The sequence below is a fragment of the Nerophis lumbriciformis genome, linkage group LG08, assembly GCF_033978685.3.
Source record: "Nerophis lumbriciformis linkage group LG08, RoL_Nlum_v2.1, whole genome shotgun sequence".
NCBI lineage: Eukaryota > Metazoa > Chordata > Actinopteri > Syngnathiformes > Syngnathidae > Nerophis > Nerophis lumbriciformis.
In genome coordinates, this window is record NC_084555.2 from 37,703,516 (window position 1) to 37,724,118 (window position 20,603).

Consider the following 20,603-nt stretch of genomic DNA (forward strand, 5'->3'; position numbering starts at 1 on the left):
AAGGAATTTAGGGATTTCACCATCTACGGTCCGTAATATCATCAAAGGGTTCAGAGAATCTGGAGAAACCACTGCACGTAAGCAGCTAAGCTCGTGACCTTCGATCTCTCAGGCTGTACTGCATCAACAAGCGACATCAGTGTGTAAAGGATATCACCACATGGGCTCAGGAACACTTCAGAAACCCACAGTCAGTAACTACAGTTGGTCGCTACATCTGTAAGTATAAGTTGAAACTCTACTATGCAAGGCAAAAACCGTTTATCAACAACACCCAGAAACGCCGTCGGCTTCGCTGGGCCTGAGCTCATCTAAGATGGACTGATACAAAGTGGAAAAGTGTTCTGTGGTCTGACGAGTCCACATTTCAAATTGTTTTTGGAAACTGTGGACGTCGTGTCCTCCGGACCAAAGAGGAAAAGAACCATCCGGATTGTTATAGGCGCAAAGTTGAAAAGCCAGCATCTGTGATGGTATGGGGGTGTACTAGTGCCCAAGACATGGGTAACTTACACATCTGTGAAGGCACCATTAATGCTGAAAGGTACATACAGGTTTTGGAGCAATATATGTTGCCATCCAAGCAACGTTACCATGGACGCCCCTGCTTATTTCAGCAAGACAATGCCAAGCCACGTGTTACATCAACGTGGCTTCATAGTAAAAGAGTGCGGGTACTAGACTGGCCTGCCTGTAGTCCAGACCTGTCTCCCATTGAAAATGTGTGGCGCATTATGAAGCCTAAAATACCACAACGGAGACCCCCGGACTGTTGCACAACTTAAACTGTACATCAAGCAAGAATGGGAAAGAAAGCCACCTGAGAAGCTTAAAAAATGTGTCTCCTCAGTTCCCAAATGTTTACTGAGTGTTGTTACAAGGAAAGGCCATGTAACACAGTGGTGAACATGCCCTTTCCCAACTACTTTGGCACGTGTTACAGCCATGAAATTCTAAGTTAATTATTATTTGCAAAAAAAAAAAAAGTTTATGAGTTTGAACATCAAATATCTTGTCTTTGTAGTGCATTCAATTGAATATGGGTTGAAAAGGATTTGCAAATCATTGTATTCCGTTTATATTTACATCTAACACAATTTCCCAACTCATATGGAAACGGGGTTTGTATATATATATATATATATCAGAACCTGCTTTGGTTTTTGGCAGGGATTTTGGTCTCGAAAAGGTTGGTGACCACTGTTCTACAGTCCCTTTCATTCTAATATGCTACACATTTGGAGTATTGTACAGTATAACATACATACTGTAACAGTAGATTGCTTGTCTTTCACAAAACCCAGCAAAGCCAGCATCAACAAACAAATTAATTACGTGCTTGGCGATGTTATCATCAGCGCATGGTGTGATATATACTATACTTGTCGGACAGCGACAATTGCTTTCAACACAATGAAGTGAAAGAGCTGAGTCCCTTTCACAATGCTGCCATCCTGCCATTCTTATAGATTTGATACTTCCTCTGGTGTTATTCTTTTTAACATGCATTGTTAAAAGGGATTATGTTAAGGACGGGTTAAGTCCAAAAATGATGACAACAAACTCTTAGAAAGTATTCTGTCATGAGAATTAGCAAAGTTGCTGCACAAATGGAACTGCGGCAAAATGTTAGTTTCTGAAAAATTTCAAAGCCACTGAAGTTGTGGACTATAATGTGGAAAAACACATCTTAAACATAAAGTTTCCTCTTGCAAAGCCCTTTTTATAAACAGATTTCCACAACATGCTGCTGCCCATGTTTGAGAGGGGGGAGACTTGGCGTGTTATCATCTTTTTGTGATGATTCTGTAACTCGAAACAAAGCACATCAAACAACGACCAAGGTTGTTAAAAAGTGAGTCATCGGTGAGTGATTGGGTTTGTCACCCAGGTAAATGCATGCAAGCAGACCACAGATGCATGTGTTTGACACATTTTAGAAATTGGACAGTGTCCACAAGACGTGGTGTATGTGTTCACACGGGCCCTTTTGATGAACAGATAAAAACTGTCTTGTGGGACTCGTGTTCCTGGCGAGTGCTGACCTGTAACCCAGCCTGTGGAGAGGCTCGCAGCGGGGTCTGCAGGTGAACCCAAACGCTCTGCTCTCTGCCTCTTAAATGTCCCTGTATGATCTTTCCCTGGTCCAACAGTAGATCCCTCCCGAACTCCAGTGATCCATGTTTTTAAAGGCTGTTCTCCCCTCGTCTCATTGCCTCCTTGCCAATATTTGGAGCCACTTCAAAGAAGCTGTTAATTACAACAAATTTAAACTTAATCAAGGAACAAAATTAGTGGCTTTTTTGGGAAGGGACATTATGTTAATATTCCCAAAACTGAGTTTCCAAAATAATAGAACTTTGTCTGCAAGCAGATTAAAGGCAAGAATATTACTGATGCTGCAAAGATGTCATTACACTAAGCATCACACTTTTGCTCCAATGTCATCTCCTCTGCTGCTCGCAGGCCCAGTGGGGCATATCTGCACGGAATATGGACGTTTGCTTGTGATTTGCTGTGATCTTTTGACAACAGCAACCATGTATACTATGGCTGGTCAGATAGAACAAAATTAAATAAATATTTGAATAATTACTCAAATATGTCATTAATTTCTTATAATTGGAATGAAATACATGTGTTGGTAAATGTGTGTAATTTAATTTAATGTAAAATATCATGTAAAATGTAATGTAAAAGTACATTTCATTATTTTTTTAAATAATATATCTTTTTAAACATTTTATTATTTTAATAGTTACTTCATGATTTGAAAAAATGTTTCACAATTTAATTATTTCATGATTTATTGATTTATTTTTACATGACCATGTAATTAATTTGATCTGTCAAACGCAGCCGTCAAAGTCAGTGGGCAAATCCAAACGCCTGATTGGTTACCACTTGTCTGCGGAACTTTGACCTGGAAGGACTATTGGTCGATAGCTTGGTCTGAAAGTGCGGAAATAATTCCAAAAACTTCACTAAATTCCTCTACTTTAACTGCAACATGCTCTGGGTCATCAGGTCTTGTTTCCACATACTCTGCAAGGTCTAAAATATCTACCATCAAATCCCAAAAAGTATGATTGTATCCTCCTTTACTATCATGTTTTTTAAGACTTCCAAAGTTCAAGTAATCAAACCAAACAATCATTGGACACGACATATGTTTGCGTCGCCCACAGACTTTGATTAGTGAGTTTGATTATTTTTTATTTACTTAAATAAATCATGTAATCATTAGATAACAATTAAATAATTAAATAATTAAATCAATATAATTTATAATATAATTACCTAAATGTTGAAATAATTGATTAAATAATTAAATGTAATTTTACATTAAATAGACACAATTCCATTATAAATAATTAATGATACATTAAAGTAATTGTTTAAAGATGTATTTATTTAGTTTTGTCCCATTTCACCATCCGTAGTATACATTAGAAGTAGAGATGTCCGATAATATCGGCCGATAAATGCGTTAAAATGTAATATCGGAAATTATCGGTATCGTTTTTTGTTGTTGTTGTTTTTTTTTTTGTTTTGTTTTTTTAATTAAATCAACATAAAAAACACAAGATACACTCACAATTAGTGCACCAACCCAAAAAACCTCCCTCCCCCATTTACACTCATTCACACTCATTCACACAAAAGGGTTGTTTTTTTCTGTTATTAATATTCTGGTTCCTACATTATATATCAATATATATCAATACAGTCTGCAAGGGATACAGTCCGTAAGCACACATGATTGTGCGTGCTGCTGGTCCACTAATAGTACTAACCTTTAACAGTTAATTTTACTCATTTTCATTAATTACTAGTTTCTATGTAACTGTTTTTATATTGTTTTACTTTCTTTTTTATTCAAGAAAATGTTTTTAATTTATGTATCTTATTTTATTAAACATTTTTAAAAGTACCTTATCTTCACCATACCTGGTTGTCCAAATTAGACATAATAGTGTGTTAATTCCACGACTGTATATATCGGTTGATATCGGTATCGGTTGATATCGGTATCGGTAATTAAAGAGTTGGACAATATCGGAATATTGGATATTGGTAAAAAGCCATTATCGGACATCCCTAATTAGAAGCCAAATCAATTCATTTAATTCCATTTTTAAGTGATACAAATTGTGCATTTGACAGCTATTACTTTTTTCATTCAATCTTTTACTGGTTCTGCCATACAGTGGAACACAAGCCATTCTGACATTGGTTGATGTACAAGAAAGTCTAAATTCAAAATAATGTTTCCTTAACAAAAAATATAAGTAAAATTTTTACATTCTGAGCTGTCACACAAGGGCAAAATAATTAACCATCATATAATAAAACTAAATCAATCAAAAAACCACTCACTATTTTTATACTCCTGATAAACAGAACTGTCAACATAGTAGCATATTAACTTATGGTATGGAACAGGGGTAGGGAACCTATGGCTCTAGAGCCAGATGTGGCTCTTTTGATGACTGCATCTGGCTCTCAGATAAATCTTAGTTGACATTGCTTAACGCGATGAGTAATGAATAATTCCGCTGGTAATCACAATGTTAAAAATAACGTTCAAAATATAAAACATTCTCATGCATTTTAATCCATCCATCCGTTTTGACCGCACCTGTTCAAGAAATAACAATTTTATTAAAAATAATTTGAGACTTATTATACTCTAAAAATGTTGGTCTTACTTAAAAAATGCACGCACTTAGTTGTCCATCCATATATCCATTTTCTACTGCTTGTCCTTTTTTGGGGTCGCGGGGGGTCACTGGAGCCTATCTCAGCTGCAGTTGGGCGGAAGGCGGGGTACACCCTGGACAAGTCGCCACCTCATCACAGGGCCAACACAGATAGACAGACAACATTCACACTCACATTCACACACTAGGGACCATTTAGTGTTGCCAATCAACCTATCCCCAGGTGCATGTCTTTGGAGGTGGGAGGAAGCCGGAGGGAACCCACGCAGTCACGGGGAGAACATGCAAACTCCACACAGAAAGATCTCGAGCGCAGGATCGAACCCCGGACCGCCGTATTGTGAGGCAGATGCACTAACCCCTCTTACACCGTACTGCCCGCATTTAGTTGTATTCAGTGTTAAAAAATATGATGTGGCTCTCACGGAAATACATTTTAAAATATTTGGCTTTCATGGCTCTCTCAGCCAAAAATGTTCCCGACCCCTGGTATAGAATATAGAGTATAAGTGGTAATCATCATACTTTTTCTTCTTTTCCATCATTTATAACCCATTGTGGTGGCATCACAAAAAATTAAAAGCAAAACACACTCACTCCATGCAAAATGAAATAAAGTGGCACGAGGCTTGCTGTTGTCTTGCATGAAATCATGCAGGGTGAAGGTTTGAACTCCAAGTTGTAAGACTTGTGGGTGTTTGACGTAGGACATTCAGCTGTTTTAGGCTTCCTTTACAGCAAGTGAAAACAAAAAAATCCTGTAATGAAAAGTCATCATGTGGCAATTATGCCAAGTGTCCACCTCCTAAATGCATTTTGCATTGGGTTGTTTCTAGGATATGAAGTGATCATCGAGTGTTGTAGTTCTTGTTGCTAGGCCTTCATTTGCAGGGAGTTTCATTTTGTAGTATTAGAATGAATCTTGCTTGCATGCATTTTTGATCATTTACTGTGTTTCTCTGAGGAAAAAAGCATACCAGGTCAGTAGGTTGTGGTTTAACTTTAATGAACATCCTTTCAGATTCCCCTTTTATTGGGAGCTCTTTGAAACCTCTGGGGGTATTTGGACGGACATATTTCTCGCATTGAATGCAGGCAATGGCTAATTGAAAACAAATCTTGTCTTGCTGGGGATGTGGGGAGGTGTAAATGCCTCATCGTAGCCCGCAGCTATCTTGTTAGTGATTCCGAACCCAATCACACAGCATCAGATTTGCTGCAACAAAAAAATCTTCCTCTGCGTCCGCAATTGAGGCGAGAGATGTGTAAACGCATGTTTTCATAAAAAAATCAGCGTCCCTCTTTCACACGCACTCCATCCCTCTGCTTGTTATGTGAACACCAGGTATAGCAGCCGTTTAGAAAAGTGTGTCAGAATTTTAAAGCCCGAATTTATTGTGGCTCTCAGCATGCACGTCTCATAACTTTCTAGTTAGCGACTACTGGTTTCATGTTTACACAGGCAGGGAGCACAGAAAGAGAAACTTCACACATCCTCCCTGACTCTCTCACTCTCTCTCTCTCTCTCGGCTCCAGTGCCACCTCTAAACAGTTGCACCAGAGGGGTACCTCAGGCGCCAGCCAGACCCCAACTGAGACTAATGCCATTTGTCACGGCCCCTCTCCACTCCCTCCTCCCTCCTCTATCCCAGACATGGTTGGCCCCTCCCATCATTAGAGCAACCTCAACCCAGTGGCCCACATACATGTAAAAAATAAATAACGTCTAAGGGGTGGATGGTCTGTGTCTGAAGCTTACCTTTTCCCAAAAGACCCCCAAAACCGGCCTTTGAACAGTTTTTGGGAGACCCCCCTTTTAGATCTCCAAAGTAGGAAAGGTCCCCCATAGGATGAATCTGGAAAAATGCAATAAATCTGAGATCACAGGCACTCTCTGGCCCTAGATAAATTCTTGCACCTCGGCCTGGCCTGCCGCACACATCTGCCTTGCATTTAGACACTTTTACATGGCAAGAATCCACGGGAGCCTCCAGTTCTTAATCCTCTCTCTCCCACTATGATTAAGCCCACTTGCAGTCCACACATACACACCCTAACACCTGGCATCACGGACAAAACTTTACAATGTGCTTAAGTGTCACTAGGAGAGAAGAGCGCTCTTTGGGCAAAGTAGAGCTGCTCTTCTTCTTCAATCTGCACTTGACAAAACCATGGGTTTTGGACACAGGGCCCCCTTCTGGACTGGGGTGGTGGTAATTACGGATGTGGCTGTCATTGAAAACAAACCAAAAAACGATCTTAATCAGATGTTTTTTATTTCTTTTTACAGCTCAAACTGAGCATTCTGCTGAAGAGGATCGCCTCAACGCTGCACAGAAAAGGTAAACCAACCCTGACAATCATCAATAAAGATGGGATTTGATAAGATTTTTTTAGGTTTTGATTCTACTTTTGATTCTGCTTAACTATTCAGTTCTTTATCCATTCTCTAATAGATTCTGATGGGGGGGGGGGCTAAGCATCAACTTTGTTTAGTTTAGAGCAGGGGTGTCAAACTCAAATACAGAGTGGGCCAAAACTTAAAACTGAACAAAGCCGCGGGCCAAGGTTGAACAAATTAACCTTTTAATAGGGACCCAAACAAGTTTTGCATTAAATATTGAACAAGCAAGGCATATATAACTTTATAGTGACATGCAAAATCGAGTTTCAAATAATAATAATAATTAAAAAATATCAATGGCATATCAAATACAATTTAAATAAAAATTGAATGCCTCTTTTCTATTTGCAGCCTTCTGAGGTAAATATCAACATTAACTTTTTCCACAGGCTAATAAATTTGAAAATAAAATAATGAATAAACCAACCATTCAGGACTTTAAACTGCTCAGTTTGCAACACAATGATCTAATCTGATGTGCCCAAGCCAGATACCTGCCACCATTTCTTGGATGCTAGTTCATTAATGTTGGGGCTCAGGCTTTGAGCTGAGGCAACCTTCATTATCAAACAAAGGTGCTCATCAGTCATTAAATCTTGTAGTCCACCCGGACAACAGTCTTGGGGGCATGCCTTAAAGGCACTGCGTTAAGAGTTGATTAAGTATGCGTTGCATTCACGTGTGTGTGCGTAGAGAAGCCGCACATATCTTGTGACTGGGCCGGCACGTTGTTAGACAGGATGAAAAGCAGACGTGACGAATTTCGAGAGAGGCGCTGAAATTAAGTAGTCTCCCGGGAGGGTTAGCAAGTATGAGAATTAGCGGTGAATGCGGTGTTACCGCGGCACCGTCGCTGTATATAATCAGCGGGCCAGCTCTAGTGTTAATTTGATATTGCCTCAAGGGCCAAGTGAAATTACACGGTGGGCCAAATCTGGCCCGCGGACCAGAGTTTGACACCCATGGTTTAGAGGTAACATTACCTTACAAAGCCAATAGTGAGGTCTTAAGAGGCACATACTGTAGCATAAAAAAAAAATTATATATGAAATGTTCGTCTGTAAAATCTAACAAAATAAAACGTGGAAATTACACAATAATGTAACATTTACATTAACATTTACTTACACTGTCTCTGTTTGGGGGTTTGTACTTAGTATTAGGAATCTTTGTCATCTCCCTGATAAATATGTAATGTAAATAACCGAGTGAAAATCTGGTTAGAGGAAAACATGCAATGATTCTCTGCCTACAATTGAACATTCACCTACCGAAAATCAGGAGTGTCTACAGTGACGAATGGATGCAAGCCTTCAGCCACAAACTTAGTCACTGCTCGGTAACATTCGTAGTGAGAATCTGTCTCTCGTCATACTCATCTAAATGAGAAGGCATTAATTTCAGTTTAACAGGTATTAGTAGCTTTGAAAATTGGGCAAATGGCACTAACATAATAGTCAGTGTTTGTTGTATTTACGGCAGATGGTTGCGTCTGCTGGGATGATTAAAAAACCTCACATTCATTTACAGTTATAGCATGCTCTGAGTTCAAACGTTTCAGCATATTGCTCGTATTTCCTCCTTTTGTCGAAATAGAAACCTTGCAATTGTTGCAAGTAGCGCTGTTACAAACTTCATTTGTCAAATATAGCCAAAATTTACAGTGTTCCCTACGCCTGGGCGCCATGTTTCTCACTGTCTGACGTCACTGTGCAACATGCAACTAAAAAATATATGGATGACGAAGGGAGGTTATGTAATCATTGCAGTTAGCTTGTTAATTAGCTGGTTAGAAAGTTAGCTATTACTAGCTATTACGGTTGCGTCGTGACATCATTCCCGCCCGCGGGAATCGTTTAAAAAATTGACAAGTGATTTCAAGGAATTGATCAACTGGGAGAGGGTTCTGAACAACAATTGGTTTTTGATTCCCATCCCTACAACACATTTCAGTTTGGTATAGAATAAATTAGTGACAAGTGTCATTTTTAGGACTGTCAAACGGTTATTTAAAAAGAATCTGATTAATCACACTTTTGAATTTGGCTAAAACACGATTCATCACAGTTGCTACAAAAGTGTTGCTTAAGTGGTGTTTTTGTTGACAGCATCGCCAGGAATATACTACGTCAGCGTTGTTTTAGTCCACTGCTTGCTTTGATGTACTAGTAGCGTTCTTGCGTTCTTGCAGCTGCCTCAAAAACATGTTTTAGATGCTATTTTAAACTTACTGTGCTTCTATAAGAGAATTCATTGGTGCAATATTTGCAAATCAGATCTTTTTTTTAAATTTTTATTAGGGATGTCGATGCCGATAAATGCGTTAAAATGTAATATCGGAAATTATCGGTATCGGTGTTTTATTATCGGTATCGGGTTTTTTGTTTTGTTTTTTGTTTTTGTTTTTGTTTTTTTTAATAAATCAACATAAAAAACACAAGATACATTTACAATTAGTGCACCAACCCAAAAAATCTCCCTCCCCCATTCACACTCATTCACACTCATTCACACAAAAGGGTTGTTTCTTTCTGTTATTAATATTCTGGTTCCTACATTATATATCAATATATATCAATACAGTCTGCAAGGGATACAGTCTGTAAGCACACATGATTGTGCGTGCTGCTGGTCCACTAATAGTACTAACCTTTAACAGTTAATTTTACTTATTTTCATTCATTACTAGTTTCTATGTAACTGTTTTTATAATGTTTTACTTTCTTTTTTATTCAAGAAAATATTTTAAATTTATTTATCTGATTTTATTAATTTTTTTAAAAGTACCTTATCTTCACCATACCTGGTTGTCCAAATTAGGCATAATAATGTGTTAATTCCACGACTGCATATATCGGTTGATATCGGTATCGGTAATTAAAGAGTTGGACAATATCGGAATATCGGATATCGGCAAAAAGCCATTATCGGACATCCCTACTTGTTATTTTATATTTCGGTGAATTCAGGAAAATTTAGGAAATTACAATAATCTGTGTTTATACATGATTAATTAATGTGATTAATTAATTGTGATTTATCCAATGAGGAAATGTTCACTCATTTGAACATTTAATTTTTAAGTGTTTGTGTTATCAGCTCCGACAGGAGGTTATGTAATCATTGCAGTTGGCTGGTTAATTAGATAGTTAGTTGGTTAGCTATCAACATAACTCAAAAAGTTATGGGTGATTTTCATAAAACTTTCAGAAAATATCTGAATTGAAATAAGGAACAACTGATTAGATGTATACCTAATTTAGATCATTTCTACTACGTTACCGTACACCTACGTTTTTGTGTGTTTGTGTATGCTGGCAGCCCCACAGAGATAAAGATGATGGATGACAGTCAAGAGTGTTCACTCTATTTCTTTCATTCCGCTATAGAAAACGTCAAAAATTATTGATGGATTTTCATCTAACTTTCAGAAAATGTCAGAAATGTGATAAGCAACAAGTCATTACATTTAAGAGCTGATCCGGATAATTTTTTCTATGTTACCTAATGTTTATGTTACAAGCTTCAACTTCTGTGTATGTGTGCTATTAGCCCCAGCCTCCACTCACAGAGACAAAGACAGTAAATTACTACAATTTCAATACATTTTAGAAATGGGATAAGAAACAAGTGTTTACATTTTGGGGCTGATCCGGATCACCGTCTGGATTCAGGACTTTTTCTTACTATTGGGGGATAGGGCCTGGTAAAGGTCTGCGCTCGAGATTAAGGTCTGCAATTTTTTACAATTACATTTTCAATGTAATTTGCACAAAAAAATTAATTTCAGCTTCCTGTTATTTGTCTTATGAAAACAGCAAAGGCACACTTCACAGTTAAAATGTTCATTTTCTTGGGGCAGAAAAACCTATGCTTCCTTCCTAAAGTTTTTGTTATTTTCTTTTTTATCACGATTGTTCTGTGCAGGACTTTTCTGTGTTATTGTTGTAAGAGCCACATTCAGGAGCCAAGCTCGTGTTCAGGAAGATGGCGTATCTGGAAAATATCACAGCGGTCAAAAATGGAGACGAACCAAGCAGACGCACAATTGTTTTTGTGTTCTGTTGCACCTTTTTCACTTGAAAGGAGAAAGTGAAAGGAAGCTTTAGACTTGAGATATTGAGTGTATGACTGAGAATAAACGGTTCTAAAACTATAAACCGAAGTAGGTCTTTTGTGGACCCTCGTGCCTGAGTGCCACCTTTGTAATGGAGGTATTGAACATGAAGGGATTATTGATCAAAAGGGTCCTGCGGCTGACTGCACTTTTGCCTTTTAGTGAAGTTTTCCTTTAATTTCATCCAAATAGGGGGGCTGACCGCCTGGCGTTATGTAGAGCGAGCACAAGGTGTGATGTGGACGGCTGGGTGGGGTTTGTTCTCTAAGGTTCCCACAGAGCCACCTCATAAAAGTGACACGCCGTTGATGAATATGGGCGTCAGTGGGCTCACTGAGCCCTGGGTGGGCGCTCACATCTGTGCTGGATGAGGGATGGTCGCACAAACACACAAGAGCAGCAGCAGCAGTGCTAACATTATGGCATGGTGTTAATAAAGCAAACAGACAACACATCCCTGGTGCTACCCGATATCTCAGCCTCACCGGGAGTCTGGGAATTTAGACGCCAGGGAGTAGGAATGAAGGAAGAACTAATGGTGCAGGCTCACCTCGGTTTTTGTTGACATATTTGCGTATTAGCAGCATAAACAACCTCACTTTTTTGATTCACTCACTGTTTTATACATTTTGTCTGACCTATTTTGTATAGCAGGAAAGGAACTGAGTTGCATATATTGCAAATGTTTTACATCATAGCATGGTATACTTACACACAATGGAGACATCAGTCACACTTTTAGGTAGGCTGTTTTATTTGGCTTTATCTAATTCTAATATACAAACCCCGTTTCCATATGAGTTGGGAAATTGTGTTAGATGTAAATAGAAACGGAATACAATGATTTGCAAATCCTTTTCAACCCATATTCAATTGAATGCACTACAAAGACAAGATATTTGATGTTCAAACTCATAAACTTTTTTTTGCAAATAATAATTAACTTAGAATTTCATGGCTGCAACACGTGCCAAAGTAGTTGGGAAAAGGGCATGTTCACCCCTGTGTTACATGGCCTTTCCTTTTAACAACACTCAGTAAACGTTTGGGAACTGAGGAGACACATTTTTTAAGCTTCTCAGGTGGAATTCTTTCCCATTCTTGCTTGATATACAGCTTAAGTTGTTCAACAGTCCGGGGGTCTCCGTTGTGGTATTTTAGGCTTCATAATGCGCCACGCATTTTCAATGGGAGACAGGTCTGGACTACAGGCAGGCCAGTCTAGTACCCGCACTCTTTTACTATGAAGCCACGTTGATGTAACACGTGGCTTGGCATTGTCTTGCTGAAATAAGCAGGGGCGTCCATGGTAACATTGCTTGGATGGCAACATATGTTGCTCGAAAACCTGTATGTACCTTTCAGCATAATGGCGCCTTCATATATGTGTAAGTTACCCATGTCTTGGGCACTAATACACCCCCATAGCATCACAGATGCTGGCTTTTCAACTTTGCGCCTATAACAATCCAGATGGTTCTTTTCCACTTTGGTCCGGAGGACACGACGTCCACAGTTTCCAAAAACAATTTGAAATGTGGACTCGTCAGACCACAGCACACTTTTCCACTTTGTATCAGTCCATCTTAGATGAGCTCAGGCCCAGCAAAGCCGACGGCGTTTCTGGGTGTTGTTGATAAACGGTTTTTGCCTTGCGTAGGAGAGTTTTAACTTGCAATTACAGATGTAGCGACCAACTGTAGTTACTGACAGTGGGTTTCTGAAGTGTTCCAGAGCCCATGCGGTGATATCCTTTACACACTGATGTCTTGTTGATGCAGTACAGCCTGAGGGATTGAAGGTCACGGGCGTAGCTGCTTACGTGCAGTGATTTCTCCAGATTCTCTGAACCCTTTGATGATATTACGGACCATAGATGGTGAAATCCCTAAACTCCTTGCAATAGCTGGTTGAGAAAGGTTTTTCTTAAACTGTTCAACAATTTGCTCACGCATTTGTTGACAAAGTGGTGACCCTCGCCCCATCCTTGTTTGTGAATGACTGAGCATTTCATGGAATCTACTTTTATACCAAATCATGGCACCCACCTGTTCCCAATTTGCCTGCACACCTGTGGGATGTTCCAAATAAGTGTTTGATGAGCATTCCTCAACTTTATCAGTATTTATTGCTACCTTTCCCAACTTCTTTGTCACATGTTGCTGGCATCAAATTCTAAAGTTAATGATTATTTGCAAAAAAAAAAAAAAATGTTTATCAGTTTGAAAATCAAATATGTTGTCTTTGTAGCATATTCAACTGAATATGGGTTGAAAATGATTTGCAAATCATCGTATTCCATTTATATTTACATCTAACACAATTTCCCAACTCATATGGAAACGGGGTTTGTACATCTTATTTACAGTAAGCTACATAAAGGACAACATATTAGAAACAGTAGTCAGTAAGAGGTTACTCCAATCACAATACAATACATAAAAAAAACATTATTAAATGTATTTTTAAATTGATGCTGCTCTGGTAGCGGCAGGTTAAATTAAATTAATTTAATTAAATGGAATGCTTAATTCCCTCACGGGATAAATAAAGTATATGTACTAGGACTGCAATGATTAATTGTGTAATTTCACTACAAAACAAAGCTTTGATTCATTTTCTGCTATTTTGATGAATTGTTTGAGTGTAACTAAAAAAAACTTAAAATCCAAATCCCCCGGAGTGCAAGGAACTTTAAATATGCAAAGATAGTTTCTGAATGACTGCAATAAAGCGCACATGACAGCGGTTTATTTTATTATTGCACACATGTTAAAAGTGCAATTTTAATGTTGATGATGTGCATGTATTAAAAAAAGAATGAAAGTGATGGCAAGCAGAAAAATGTAAACTATTTTACCTACAATATGCATTTTTATTTAACCTTTAGTTATTCAGGAAAGACCTATTGAGATTAAGAATATTTTTTTCCTTGGAGTCCTGCTACAAACTTATACCAGTGTGAGTGGCACTGGGAGCAAGGTGGGTGAAGTGGCTTGCCCAAGGACACAACGGCAGTGACAAGGATGACGGAAGCCAGATTCGTACCAGGAACCGTAGAGGAATGCTCTACCATCTGAGCTGGGGCACATTGATGCTATAAAGTTTGTTCTCGCCAATTGCTCTTTTAATCGAACAAACAAATCGATAGATTACTGAATTACTGAAAGAATCGATCGCTGCAGCCCTCATCAACTCATCTTTATCAAATGTATTATTATTATATTTCAAAGTAGATGCATGAAAATACAGCTGTAAACATTTGTCAAACGTAATAAAATATAGAAAATATAAAAAAATAATAAAATACTTATCTTTGTGTTGAAAACCCAAATTCCTTTAACAGCACATGTAGTTTAGAAGTGTACTGTTTTTTAATGCCTTCCTTTTTAGGCTAAATACATTTGTTAACTGTAATGTTATGTAAAACAGTTGAACCTCAATTTACAAACTTAATTGGTTCTTGAACATGGTTACTAAATAGAAAAGTTTGTATTTTAAAGCTAATTTCTCCATAAGAACCAATGTAATGTGAATAATGGGTTCCAACCTCAGAAAAAGTCCATATTTTAGTAAATGTTCTTAGACTTTAAACACAATGTAAAGCACTATACAGTATTGTATGTGAAGAGTCCAGGCGCAAAACTTGATAAACGCCATTTTGCCGATTTTGAGCTGTGAGTACCACTAAATAGTTTACACCATTTTCTACCAGGAGGTAAAATATAATATTCCGCAAAAGCGACCTAATTTTCACAATTCACTGTTGAATATTCCAGCGCTCTGCTGTCTTTGCGGCACCAACAGACGAATCCATCAGGACCAATTAGTGCATCGATATTTGATGACGTCTTCCAATATCAGTGTTGATGTTCGCTCACTTCATGTCTGTTTTACCGTGATTGGAACTAAATTAAAGCATCAATAAAGAGTAACTTAGATGAAATCAGTGAGAGTGTGGTAACCTTGCCTACTGGGCCCATACATAAACGCTGTCCTGATAAATCTGAACGGTCTGTGAGAGCAAGAAAGGTCAACACAGTGTGGTGGGAAAAATCCCGTCTATTGCCTGTGGATATAATATATAGGATATGTGTGTAGCCACTACTCTCCTTAATGACGAACTGAATTGTGTGTTTACTCTGCTGTTGTTGTCTTGTGATGCAGCTGCCAATGTAGTGATATCCTGATGCAGCGTCAATGTAAACCCCACATCCCCTGTACAGAGATTACCCAAAATAGGTGTTTGTTTGGATGAAATTTATTCACTACATGGAATAAACATTTGTCTGAAAAAAAGTATCTGTTTTCACAAATATTAAGGGCCAGTCTGGCACTATATAGAATTAGTCTGATTTTTTTGAAGAAACGTTGTTTGGAGTTTTTGCTGCAAAATTTGTAGAACATTTTAAAAATTCCATGTTTGTAATAAATGTGCATTTTTTTCAAGTTGAGACTATCATTCTGCTTGTTTGAAACGATTCAATTGCAACCCACATCAGTTGTTTCGTGAAAAGCTCCACAACAACCATTGGTTTACTCAAAACAAGGAACAAAAAAATTCTGTTTTTGCGCCTGAACTCTGAAAATCAAACAAACATGACAAGGCTGTGATGAATTGACTTTCTATTGAATAACAAAGTCAAAATAACAACAAAAAGCTTAACTGTCCTCATTTTCAGCCGCCCTGCCGACACACGCGCACAGACTGTCTCTAGCCTTGTGGTGTATTCACAGTTTGAAATCACACAACTCCTTCACTTTAGTAGCCAGGTTGCTACAATGATTAGGAATACAAAATAAAATGCACCTTATCTTGTTGGTTAATCTTCTTTGCGTGCAGCGGAAGGGAGGCAGCGGAAGGGAAGGCAGTGTCAACAACGCTGTGGATACTTTCTGAATGTTTCAAACCACACATCGCTTGTCCATTGCTTACTTTGGACTTATATTTAGTAGCGCTGTGAATCTTTGGGTGTCCCACGATTCGATTCAATATCGATTCTTGGGGTCACGATTCGATTCAAAATCGATTTTTTTTTTTTCAATTCGACACGATTCTCTATTCAAAAACGATTTTTTTCCCGATTCAAAAGGATTCTCTATTCATTCAATACATAGCATTTCAGCGGGATGTACCCAAGTCTGCTGACATGCAAGCAGAGTAGTAGAATTTTGTAAAAAGCTTTAATAATTGTAAAGGACAATGTTTTATCAATAGATTGCAATAATGTAAATTTGTTTTAACTATTAAATGAACCAAAAATATGACTTATTTTATCTTTGTGAAAATATTGGACACAGTGTGTTGTCAAGCTTATGAGATGCGATGCAAGTGTAAGCCACTGTGACACTATTGTTCATTTTTTTTATTTTTATAAATGTCTAATGATAATGTCAATGAGGGATTTTTAATCACTGCTATGTTGAAATTGTAACTAATATTGATACTGTTGTTGATAATATTCATTTTTGTTTCACTACTTTTGGTTTGTTCTGTGCCGTGTTTGTGTCTCCTCTCAATTGCTCTGTTTATTGCAGTTCTGAGTGTTGCTGGGTCGGGTTTGGTTTTGGAATTGGATTGCATTGTTATGGTATTGCTGTGTATTGTTTTGTTGGATTGATTAATTTAAAAAAATTAAATTAGAAAAAATAAATAAATAAAATTTAAAAAATCGATTTAAAAAAAATGAGAATCGATTCTGTATCGCACAACGTGAGAATCGCGATTCGAATTTGAATCGATTTTTTCCCACACGCCTAATATTTAGCTAGTAAAACTAGAAAAACGCTGTAAAAATACAAAAAACTGTCAACAACAAAAAACACTTAAGTAGCATTAAACTCAGGGCTACTTTGCTGTGCTGACTGAATGAGCGATCAGCCCGCCCACAATGGCTGTGCTTCTGGCACAAAATGGCTGCGTGGCGAGACACACAATGAGTGGATGAAATGTTCGTACACAGAGACAAGGTTCGTAAAACAAAGCTATTTTTTGTTCGGTCTGCGGTTCGTAAATCGAAAAGTTTGTGTAATGAGAGGTTCTTAAATTAAGGTCCTTCTGTATAATGTACAAATAATATATTGTATTAATATAAGCAAATATTGATGTGGAGTGGAGGTTCTTGGTTGAGCTCACTGATCCATGAGTTTCCTTCAAAATCTCCATGCTCAATTTCATTTGGCACACAATCTATTAACGACAAAACGTTCGTGATGTATGTGTGTTTTAGTCATCTCTTTCCGACAAAACCATGTCAGGAGTTCAGTCCAACTCAGCCTGCAACACAGTTTATTTACGTCCACATTTTCTACTGTAAAAACAAAGGAATGCGGGCCTGTCTGTCCAAATATATCGTGATTCTTGTGGTTTCGTAATGGTCTTTTTTCATATAGCTGTCAGCTAGGAATGCTGCAGCAAAGTCTCGCACGGCAACATCATCATCAGCCAGGATTATACCAATTCAGTACTGTTACATGTGTGAAGTGTACAGGGCTCGACAAATTCTGCTTGATTTTGTTTATATTTTTTTAGGTATACGCACATGTGTGAGCGTGTTTGCATCTGTTTCGAGTGAAGCTTTGTGTATGGGCTTGTTGCATGAGCGCCAGGGAGTAAAAGGCAAGCGAATGTTGCTTGATTTGTGCCTGGTTTGACACCGTGACCCAGGGTCAGGAGAGGACCACAACTTGCCTGCTGCAACACGGCAAGCTGAAACAACCTCAGTGTGCACAGTCTAAACACATTTTTGGCTAGTCTGGAATAATTTCTACAGTCCTTTTTTTTCGGAGCATCCTAGCAAAATGACGCAGAAAGCAGGCTCAGGCCAAGCTGACTTTTTCCCCAGCTGGTCAGCATATTCCGCCATTTCCCTCCATGTGAACATGTCTTACATTAGCGTCGCGAAAGCCACCTTGCATCTAGAGGTCAGAATCTCTGAGTGTCAGTCAGTGTGGGACAAGGGAGCATCTCTTAAATCATGGCCTCCTTTTAGCAACGCTTTGACACGCCTAGCGAGAAAATGTCTTTCATGTTTGGGTCAGAGGCGAGCTGAAGCAGCAGGTTTCTTCTTCTCCTGCCTGTGTGTGAAAAGTCTTCCCAAGATTTCAGATTTGGTTACGATCACATCAAACTGCAGTTCCAGAAAACATGTTTAATCGGAGTGGATTGTTTGCGCTCACGTGTTAATCTCTAATTGTCTACCAGTAAATACAATATGCTATTATGTGCTTTGTGCAAGTGTGTGTCTTGGATGTCTCGGTCTACTGCAGAATGTGGGATCAATGTGCTAATGGAGCCACTACTACTGGCTCTGCCCGTGGCCCAGCAGGGTATCAATCAATCAATCAATCAATCTTTATTTATATAGCCCTAAATCACAAGTGTCTCAAAGGGCTGCACAAGCCACAACGACATCCTCGGTACAAAGCCCGACTCCAGATCCATCATTTTTACACACGTCTTTTTTTTTTAAATTGTATTATGAAGTGAGTTCTTTTTGACAAAGAGACTCAGGCCATGTCTACACTAAGTCGTTTAACCCCTGAAACAAATAATTATTTAGCCTAAGCCCCGTTTCAGCCACACTAAACCATTGTTTAAGGTTCCCCTCCTCGGACAAATTTTTACACGGGTAAGTCAGCCGTGTATTTCTTGAATCTCCGACACTTAGCTTTGTATGGACTCATCGATCGTTTACAAAGCTGAGTTCGGAGAGGAAGTGACGCCAGAAAGTCCGCGCCCCACACAGGAAGTGACATCGAAAGAACGTGCCACAGCCAGCTTCATAACGATGCCGGAGGCAGATCATCCAGACATGCCGTGTTTCTCCTTCTTCTACATGTACAGGCTCCATACTTGCCAACCTTGAGACCTCCAAATTCGGGAGATTTGTATATATATATAAATAAAATAAATACTTGACTTTCAGTGAATTCTAGCTATATATATATGTATTTTATTATGAATACAAACCCCGTTTCCATATGAGTTGGGAAATTGTGTTAGATGTAAATATAAACGAAATACAATGATTTGCAAATCATTTTCAACCCATATTCAGTTGAATATGCTACAAAGACAACATAGTTGATGTTCAAAATGATAAAAAAAAATGTTTTGCAAATAATCATTAACTTTAGAATTTGATGCCAGCAACACGTGACAAAGAAGTTGGGAAAGGTGGCAATAAATACTGATACGGTTGAGGAATGCTCATCAAACACTTATTTGGAACATCCCACAGGTGAACAGGCAAATTGGGAACAGGTGGGTGCCATGATTTGGTATAAAAGTAGATTCCATGAAATGCTCAGTCATTCACAAACAAGGATGGGGCGAGGGTCACCACTTTGTCAACAAATGTGTGAGCAAATTGTTGAACAGTTTAAGAAAAACCTTTCTCAACCAGCTATTGCAAGGAATTTAGGGATTTCACCATCTACGGTCCGTAATATCATCAAAGGGTTCAGAGAATCTGGAGAAATCACTGCACGTAAGCAGCTAAGCCCGTGACCTTCAACCCCTCAGGCTGTACTGCATCAACAAGCGACATCAGTGTGTAAAGGATATCACCACATGGGCTCAGGAACACTTCAGAAACCCACTGTCAGTAACTACAGTTGGTCGCTACATCTGTAAGTGCAAGTTAAAACTCTCCTATGCAAGGCGAAAACCGTTTATCAACAACACCCAGAAACGCCGTCAGCTTCGCTGGGCCTGAGCTCATCTAAGATGGACTGATACAAAGTGGAAAAGTGTTCTGTGGTCTGACGAGTCCACATTTCAAATTATTTTTGGAAACTGTGGACGTCGTGTCCTCCGGACTAAAGAGGAAAAGAACCATCCGGATTGTTATAGGCGCAAAGTTGAAAAGCCTGCATCTGTGATGGTATGGAGGTGTATTAGTGCCCAAGACATGGGTAACTTACACATCTGTGAAGGCGCCATTAATGCTGAAAGGTACATACAGGTTTTGGAGCAACATATGTTGCCATCCAAGCAACGTTACCATGGACGCCCCTGCTTATTTCAGCAAGACAATACCAAGCCACTTGTTACATCAACGTGGCTTCATAGTAAAAGAGTGCGGGTACTAGACTGGCCTGCCTGTAGTCCAGACATGTCTCCCATTGAAAATGTGTGGCGTATTATGAAGCCTAAAATACCACAACCGAGACCCCCGGACTGTTGAACAACTTAAGCTGTACATCAAGCAAGAATGGGAAAGAATTCCACCTGAGAAGCTTAAAAATGTGTCTCCTCAGTTCCCAAACGTTTACTGAGTGTTGTTAAAAGGAAAGGCCATGTAACACAGTGGTGAACATGCCCTTTCCCAACTGCTTTGGCACGTGTTGCAGC

General features: G+C 38.7%; 1 protein-coding gene across 2 annotated transcripts in view; it reads left to right on the top strand.

Moving 5' to 3' along the window:
* LOC133611749 (formin-like) overlaps nucleotides 1–20,603 on the top strand; it is a 179,558-nt gene that overhangs the window by 130,497 nt on the left and 28,458 nt on the right. For both annotated transcript variants that reach the window (XM_061968839.2, XM_061968841.2), the window contains one exon: nucleotides 7,015–7,066. In XM_061968839.2, the coding sequence (XP_061824823.2) occupies nucleotides 7,015–7,066 (52 nt within the window). The remainder of the gene's footprint in view (nucleotides 1–7,014; nucleotides 7,067–20,603) is intronic.